This window comes from Etheostoma spectabile, chromosome 3 (genome assembly GCF_008692095.1).
Source record: "Etheostoma spectabile isolate EspeVRDwgs_2016 chromosome 3, UIUC_Espe_1.0, whole genome shotgun sequence".
In the NCBI taxonomy this organism is placed as follows: domain Eukaryota; kingdom Metazoa; phylum Chordata; class Actinopteri; order Perciformes; family Percidae; genus Etheostoma; species Etheostoma spectabile.
Window position 1 is genome coordinate 28237359 of NC_045735.1, and position 9042 is coordinate 28246400.

A 9042-nucleotide genomic window follows, 5' to 3' on the forward strand; every position below is an offset into this window, starting at 1 on the left:
CACCAACTTAACATTTCAAAGTTAGGCTTGTGCTGTAGCGAGGTAGAGGAAATGGTCAAATGGTTTACTACAGGAAGTGTTTTTTTGGCATCTGATCCAGAGAAATGAATTGTGGGTGTGGACGGCAGCCAGCTGCACATGCAGATCAAGATGAAAAAAGTCTTGCTCCAGTCCAGACAGATCAGCTGATAAGCCTCTGCCAGACCATCAGTCAGCCTCCTTCTCGCTCGGATTCTCCTGAGACACACACGCACACGCACAAACAAACACACACACACACACACGACTCACCGTATCAAACACACTCATTGAATCTGTTAAGATTATGGTCTAGATCCAGCTCTCTGCAGATGCCAAACTGAGGCCAGGATGTTTTCTGTGCTCACCCTCTTGTAAACTGTTTTATGTTTGTTGCAGTCAGCCAGCAGGAGTAATCGCTGAGAAACACTGCGCGTAATAAGAGACTGCATAAAAACTGAGCCGTGGAGTTATATTTGCAGATTGTACAAGCTTTTGTAAACTCGTCCCTTCCTCTTCCCTTCCTTGCCCTCTTTTAATGTTGGCCTTATTTTATTTGAAGGGATTATTTAATATCAGGAGACAGGGGGTGCAGTTCAGTGCTGCTAAGGTTGTACCACTGAGTCAGATTGCATGTTGCCTCTTAATTATTGTTTGAGTTGGGTGTGTTTCACTCTAAAGACAGAGGGTGAAGTGGAACTATTTAAACCTGTACCGCTAATTAAAAGCAGTTGCCTCCTACAGGATGTAATAAAGGATTTAATTTAACTTTGGACCATTCATAACTACTTATTCTGGTTTTGGGGGATTTTACACTGGTGTATAATTACAGAATTTTTTGTTTTGCTTAGTTTTGTTAAGCAGAAATGTAAAAAACAAAAAAATGTCTCTCGGTCCAATGTGATATACAAGCACAGGAAGCAGATGCTTGATTATTGTCTAACATCATCTAAAGCTGTGGCTCCCAAAATGTTTAGCTTGTGACCCCTTTAAGCTTTGGAAAACCTTTTAACTTCATGATTAAAAAAGCAACCATCAAAGATACAGTTAGGTAACAAAACATCCTTAGTTATTATTTATTTATAGTTTAACTCAAAAACTGTCAGTAATATGCCTCATGATTTGATCCGATTTAAAAATGAAAAAAAGAAATAGACAAACTGTAGCAGTAGAAGTGTGGTACTTTTTTTTGGAACTCCATAGATTGATCTTATGACCTTATTGGGGTCCCAACCAGTCATATACCTCATACCGCTTGAAAAAAAGATTTGTTTTTACAGTTTTAGTTAAACGTGACTTTTATTCTGTTTTTCTGTTTGTATGTTTACTTCAGTCCTCAAAGCCCAAAGTGAGCATCCCTCTGTCAGCCATAGTGGAGGTGCGGACCACCATGCCGCTGGAGATGCCTGACAAGGACAACACTTTTGTTCTTAAGGTAGAAACTGCAACCATTTTACAACCACATTAACACAAGTGCACCTGCCTCAGTTTCAAATATGATTCCATTAAAAAACAGGTTGTTGGAAAATGAGCTAGCCCATGACCTTGCTGAGTTAACAGTGGAATGCCCTGTTTAGCCTGATGTGGTCCTTTGAACAGAGCTCAGTGTGTGATCGCAGTGTTTTGCTGCTTCCACAGGTGGAAAACGGGGGCGAGTACATCCTGGAAACCATCGACTCACTGCAGAAAAACTCCTGGGTTGCTGACATCCAGGACTGCATAGACCCTGGGTAAACCACCAGATAAATATTTGCTGTTGGCTGAAGATGGAGAGAAGAGAGGGACGCAGGGATGAAGAGAGGGGGGAAAGGGTGTATGGGAAAAAAGGGAAAGGAGGGGAAACACACACAGCCATTAATCAGAGTTTCTGACAGGTTGTTTCAGCACAAACATGGGCGAGCTTGCACTGCTGACATTCCTCCTGAGTTTCCTGGGTCAGTGCTGCTCAGGACGTAAACAGAAAAACGACTTGTGTCCGTGTTTGTAGGATGTGGATGTGTTGTAGGAATCTGTGATGTTTTGGTTGCACCCGTGCATGTGCATGTGTATACGTTCTTGCGGTTGTCCTGACCTGCCTGCTTGTGTACAGTGACAGCGGCGATGATATCGAGCTGGCGTCATGTCCTCATGGTCAATCCTCCAAAGACTGCTCCATGGTGGCCTCTTGCAGCTGTGAGCTGCTGTCTGAGGGTGAGTGAAGACTCTTTTTCCGATGTTTTACAGCACCTGTTACATAACAGTACAGTCTTTTGATCTATGGGAATGGGTTAAGATATTCAAAATGTGTTCAGGTGTGTATCGTGCTCCAGAGAGGCCATGTCCTACAACAGCAGAGCATTACAGCGCCCCGTCAGTCCGTTGCAGGGAACCCCCCTTCACCCAGCACCCGTCCCACATGCCTTTAGAGCGCTTCCTCCAGTCCCCAGAGGCCCAGGGCTCCACCTCTTCTGCAGGTAACCACACATAGTATCAGTAATCACAATATCAAAGCATATGAATACTCAAAAACACAGGAGGAAAAGAAAAAAACATAGATTTGTTTTTTTACTCAGGTGGCATTGAAGGAGCGAAAGAGTCAGATGGCGATGCCAGCCTGGCGGGTTACCCATGGTTCCATGGTACCCTGTCCCGCGTGCGTGCGGCTCAGTTAGTGCTAGCAGGCGGGGCCAGGAGCCACGGGCTCTTTGTGATTCGTCAGAGCGAGACACGGCCGGGCGAGTACGTCCTCACCTTCAACTTTCAGGGCAAAGCCAAGGTGAGATGAGTAGAGAGCGGAGAAATAGCATTGTGTTATGTGTCTATACACTTAAAGGGAGGCAGGTAGTTGTGTGTTTTTCATATGTGTAGATTAGGGGTAAAACTATTATTTGTATTTTGATGTTTGATTTTGATGATGACTGATAGTTTAGTTGATATATTTATTTGAGTTTATAAAACGTCAACAATGTCCAGAGTCATTACTTCTGTCTTCAATTTGCTTATTTTCACAGTAGAAAACAAGATATGAAAAAAAGAAATTCTGATATTTGAGAAACTAGATACTTGATGAAAGACTTAAAGCTTTAGCGCGTAACTTTTTATATTAATCAATGTCCGTTACATTTAAGCCATTTCCAAATGAGTTGCCAGAAAGCTCCACACAACTCTCAAGATTCAGAAGATTGTTGTCGCAGAAGCTTGAGTGAAGATAATCACCTCTTCTGAAGAGTCCATCATGTTTTTTTAATACTCCATGTCCTCCTTGGCTACTAGCAACTGCGTGGAGGAGGGGTGGGGACGGTGCGCTATCAACGCTTGTGTCATGTGGACGCTCCGACGGTTTTGTTGTCATGACTTGGAATTCCTCATGGACTAACTACCCACTGTAGCTTTAAAACAATCCACCATATTCAATCACAGTTGTCACTGATGAATTTTGTGTTCTTTTAAATATGGACTTAACTCAAAATATGTTATCTTCTTCTAGCTGCAGTTTAATTCACTCATGCTTGTTCTGGTGACATTTTGAGTTGCAGCCACTGCAGCTCACAGCAGACCAAGTTGTTCAGGCCCTGGAAAAGATGCAGTAATGCCAAAGTTTTGTGTAATGTAACACGATCCTTGCACATCACATCCTGCCGACCGGCAGCGTTGAGGAAGTGTCAGCTGCCGTCTCTTCCTCTGGTGTCAGCCTTGGCATTTTGTCACTCGGCTCCCACAGCGACACACCTCTCAGATAATGTCCTGACCTCTGTCTTAGACTTTCAGTATCAGCACTGTCTTATTCCTACCCCTTCTCTTTTACAGCTCTCCCTCTTCCTTCCTTTTAATCACACAAACTGGTAATGTCCTGTCTCCTCCTTCTTTCCCTTCCTTCTTCTCCCAGCATTTGCGTTTGTCAGTGAATGAGAACGGGCAGTGTCACGTCCACCACTTGTGGTTCCACACCGTGTCGGACATGTTGAGACACTTCCATGCCCACCCCATTCCCCTCGAATCAGGAGGCTCTGCTGACATCACGTTACGCTCCTATGTACAAGTGCAGCGAAGTTCCACCACAGGTACACAGCACAGGAACAAAAACTGTGCACACACCACATTACACAGGCATAAGACCATAAGATAAGTCACAACTGTGGATATTACCAGAGAGGTCATTGATGTTGATCTCTGTAATTATTTGAGTGTATTAAGTGATTTTAAGACACTGTATGGTTCTTGTTTTTAACATGCCCTGATATTTGTACTTAAAGGCTTATTACATTGCAGTTTCTTATATCCCAATTAGTTGCCTAATTAGCGCCTAATTAATAGCAGGTGTGCTGGGAAAGGTCAAAGCATCCAGGCTTATGTAGAAGGCCTCAACACACAATATACTGTAGGTGTTTTCAAGTACTTTGGATGATTACACCTCTGCTCAGGTTGTCGGGTGGAGCTATGCAGGACATTACCTGAGTTGTCTGCTGCACGTGCATAATTAGAGAGCTCAAGTTCAAGGATAATATGCATTTTTCTTTGAAGACATTTTGACTTGCCACAGTAGGAAAAACACAGGTGTAATTAAAAAAACTAATGCTGGCTGAATTTCATGTATGTGCTTTGTTTCAGGGCCCTGGTATTAAGCACCGCTGGGAGGTGCATTGGCAATTTCATTTTATTAATCCTAATATAATGACAATAAAGCTTTCTTATCTTATCTTATCTTATCATAACATGCTGGCTCACTGTCACCGACTTTCCTCTTATTACAAGTCAAAATGTTTCCTGTGACAAAGTCCCATTATCGGCCATTAGGTAATTTCCAATAAATAGTTCCTTATGTCCTTAGTTCCTTATTTAGATTTTGAAACTTAATATTTTATGGCCTCACCGATACTGGATTTTTGGGGCCATTATTATATTTGAGAGTTTAAAAAACATCATAATTATATTTGTGAAAATTATATTTTACATAAAAACAAAAAGATTGTGACCCCATAATGTACTGAGTGGGGCATTCCTGTTACTTAACAGCTGACATATACACTGACACAATATTTCTGCAATAAGCTAATATCAGCCGATATGTCGGTCTAGTCATTACATTGTTTGAGATTTTAATAACTTTTGTAACATTTGAAAGAAGAATGAACACATCCTTCCTCTTACAAATGAAAAGTTGGCTAATGTTACATACTTATGGTAGATATTTCTGTGTAACAGACAATATTGATTCACTGATATATATATATATATATATATATATATATATATATATATATATATATATATATTATGGCTATACTTCTATACTAGGTTTTAGCATTCGCCATCATCTTGCAACTGCCTAGGTTATCCATGTTCAGTTTCTTAAACAAAACAATAAAAGGCTAACATTTAAGGTGGAAATAATTACTAAGTGATTTAAAATAAAGTAGCGTCTTGGCTTGACAATCGTTCCTCATTCCTCAGGTCACCAAAGGCTATTTGAGGGCTATTAGACACTTCCTGTAAGTTAGATGTGTTGATGGATAGCAGAGGTTTGTCCTTGGAAGCAGAGCTAAAACTCACTGAACCTGCCCCCCTCCGCCTCCTCCGTGCTAACACCCTCTCCTCTCCTGGCATGGGATGAATGCCCTCCTGTGCAGGAGAGTGAGGGGGCGATTATACCGCAGGAGTTTTGCATGCAGGCCGAGACTCAGGCCCCAACCCACCCTGGTGGTCACAAAGAGGCTCCCTGTTCCCCCCCCCCCCCCCCCCCCCAACGCTGGACCTACACATACTCATGCTCTCACTCCCATACACATACTTACACAGAGTGAGGGTTTGATTCAGGGCGTAAAAGGCTTCACTGATACACTGGTCAGGCGTGTCTTTGGCACCAGTGTTGTTGGTGTTATTACCCACCAAGAGTAAGCATAATAAAGGAGGCCCACACTGCCTGTGTTTACATGCTGCTCTATGAAGGAGCCTTTTGCTCGCAACTCTTCAGTGTAAAACCAACAATTATCAGCCCAGATTAATCTATATTGTTAATCTGCCTTCCATTAAAATTCTCTTCTCACCACTATCTGCTACAGATGTGACTGTGCCTCCGGTCCTCACCCCTCCCAGGGATGCAGGCTGCCGGACAGATTCAGCCCAGCCAGCTCTCCACCCTCCTGGGATCACCGCGCCTGCAGGGCCCCCTCCCGATACCCCGCTGTCATCGAGCACCTCCTCCTCACCCATCGCCCTTCCCTCCCTCTCCCGCAGTGACCCAGGTACTGGAGGAGGAGTAGGAGAAGGGTTGCAGAGCCGGAGCAACAGCTCTGAACGCCTGCTGGATGCCTCTAGTGGTGCATCCGACGACTACCACGACGCTGACGGGACTCGCAGGGCCCGGGCAGTGGAGAACCAGTACTCTTTCTACTAAACGGCCCAGGGCAGGGTTCAGTCATGTATTGGAGGTGACATGGGACGCTCTACTGATGTTGAAAACGGTCCAAATCACTGGATCGCCCATCATTTTGTTTGTTTTTGTTTCAAGGCAATTTCCTGTTTCTGTGATTTGAGAAGAAAGGCTAGAGCATGGTGAGCAGTGCGTCCACGCTGACAAATCCCTCAGGCTCTGCGGCTTCGTTTGAAACTCAGTTGTCAAGAATGCCAGTGAACAGAGAAATAGAAGGCCACAGGAAGTAATAGAGATGTTGAGATTGAGCAGCGAAGATGAGCGTAGGCGGACAAAAGCAAGAGGAAGTCACCCAATGGAGTCATATAGCTTTGATACATCTCTCCTGACCACTTCCTGTTCACCCTTAGCCACAGTTCCCTGGGAGCAGAGCCTGTCTCACATCCCCACTGAAGGACTGAGAGTTTGAAATGTTCCTCCCCTCCGAGCTTTTCCAAGCTCCCGAGAGCATCTCTATTAATGTTTATAAAGCTGCTTTGAGTTTGTCCCGGATATCCTCAGTGTCCCTGCAGGGTTTTCCTACAAAGTCCTGCTCTGGGTCTCTGCTCGACTCTAACATCAGCAATCATGGGTGTGTTAGTGTTAGCTCAGAGATGTTTGTCTTAAACATGTACAGCCTAAAGGGTCTTAGTGCCTGACAATTACCTTGGACTTGAACGGACTGTTAGTGATAGATAGTGACAAGGAAGATGGTGTCGACATCTTGCGTAATCACAAAAGCTCCAAAACGTAACACAGGTGATTATTTCACTTTCAGTTTCTGCTTAAAACACTGAACGTATCCCTGCCTATTGAAATGGTGCACACACACACACACACACACACACACACACACACACACACACACACACACACACACACACACACACACACACACACACACACACACACACACACACACACACCCATATGTTGTGTTACAAATCAGTTGAAATGGAGGATGAACAACACACGTTCAGTCTGTATGAATATGACAGGGTGGCTCCCATTTTGCTGTCATACCGGGGTTATTTCTATGAGTGTGCGGTGGCGTATTAGAGTCCAAATATTTTTCAATGATTGGTGTGCTACAATAGTGTTTCTAAAACATGGTTTCAAGGTCCCTCCTTCGGGTGCTGGTTCTGTATTCAAGCTTATCATATCAATAACCTGTAGATTAGATATGCTGTTAATATAGGAGTTCACTTTGAAGTAATGCTTTAAAGATATTATTATACCAAATCCAGCATTTAGGCTATAGGAGGGACTGGGGACTTGTTTTTCTAGAAAGGTGGCAGTATTGCGTACCGTTTGTGCGGCCTGGTGTGGACTGGAACGGAACAGACAGTAAGGTAAAGGGTACTAAATGGCCATGCTTGAATGGAAAGATGGGACATTGCTGCTTTCATTTATGCTGAGAGATTACTAAGCTTTTTAAGTTCAAAAGAAAACCTATATTTCACACTAAAAAATACTTGTTACTGTGAGTATTGACTTTCATTATAACACAAAATATCACTTAAAATATCCACTTAAAGGGAAAGTTTGACATTTTGGGAAATATTCGCTTCCTTGCCAAGTTAAATGAATTGATACCATTCACATAACAGTGGTATCCTCTCATAAATCACACAAGTGTACTTCCCAAAATGTCAGCTTTTCTTTTACAGCATGTTAGACACACCTGAAAACATGAACAGAAAAGCAGGCACCTTTCAGCTACTGTATTTCAGACATATGCAGCACTTTTGTTCAGTTGGAATAAACATATCAAACGTCAACGTCTGTCTTTTCGAACACGGCCATTTAGCTTCAAAGGTGAGATTTCAGTCGAGGAACGGGCGGAGCAGTTCATGTGCCAATTTGAATCCTATTTTTGAAACATATTTATTCCTCAGCCGTTGTAAATTACATTTTTTCCTATTGAGTCTTATTTATGTACAATTAATTGATTCTTCTTAATGAAACGCCCTCAGTGGAACCTGTCTGTTGCAAGAGCCTATCTCACATATCACAGATTGCTCATGCCTCCCTTTTATTTTCTTAACACTTCTTAAAAGCTACATTTTCTGTTGTCTGACTGAGTTTTGAAGAGTCTGTGCAATTTTGTACAAAGTGATGTACTTGACATACTACTTTATATTTCTGTGAATAAAATGTGAACAAACTATTGGATGTTTTTCTGCGGTTTATCACTCAAATGTCACAATCCGGGGATTCATCCTGAAACGTTCAAGACTAAAGGCATAGAAAAGTCGAAGAGTTAAAGAGCTACAAAAATAAGATAATTTGTCTCATCTCTATTTATTCATCCAACAGAAGTGTGAAATGTGATGTAATTTTTATTTTCTTTCAGTTTCAGTCATCAATAATTAGGCCCTAATGCGACCACACTGAGTTGTTATGCATTTAGTGTCAGCTCATGAATGCATATGGCACATAAAGAACCATTTTTAAAGATCAGACAGTGTTTTGACCACTGCAATTTAAAGACTGATAACCTAATCCCGGACATTTACCAAGTTTTGGTTTTGATATAGGTTTTTAATATGTAGCATCTTCGGGGAAATAAACACACTGTCAACAACAGCAGCAGCTCTCAGCAGACTGAGGCCTCCATAACATCCATTAATGTC

The 9042-nt window shown here is 42.5% G+C and overlaps 1 protein-coding gene and 1 long non-coding RNA gene across 2 annotated transcripts in view; one reads left to right on the forward strand and one right to left on the reverse strand.

The window, feature by feature from the left end:
• The window catches only part of sh2b2 (SH2B adaptor protein 2), an 11408-nt gene extending 2832 nt beyond the window's left edge, over positions 1-8576 (forward strand). Inside the window, exons 2-8 of the mRNA XM_032507952.1 lie at positions 1352-1453; positions 1657-1748; positions 2108-2208; positions 2310-2471; positions 2571-2773; positions 3884-4058; positions 6057-8576. Of these exons, the coding sequence (XP_032363843.1) occupies positions 1352-1453; positions 1657-1748; positions 2108-2208; positions 2310-2471; positions 2571-2773; positions 3884-4058; positions 6057-6391 (1170 nt within the window). The 3' untranslated portion in view covers positions 6392-8576. The remainder of the gene's footprint in view (positions 1-1351; positions 1454-1656; positions 1749-2107; positions 2209-2309; positions 2472-2570; positions 2774-3883; positions 4059-6056) is intronic.
• LOC116678009 (uncharacterized) lies at positions 1648-2203 on the reverse strand. The gene is made up of 2 exons (XR_004329147.1): positions 2090-2203; positions 1648-1778 (listed from the first exon to the last, which is right to left on the reverse strand). It is a non-coding gene; the product is annotated as an uncharacterized LOC116678009 (long non-coding RNA).
• Positions 8577-9042: the final 466 nt, after the last annotated feature.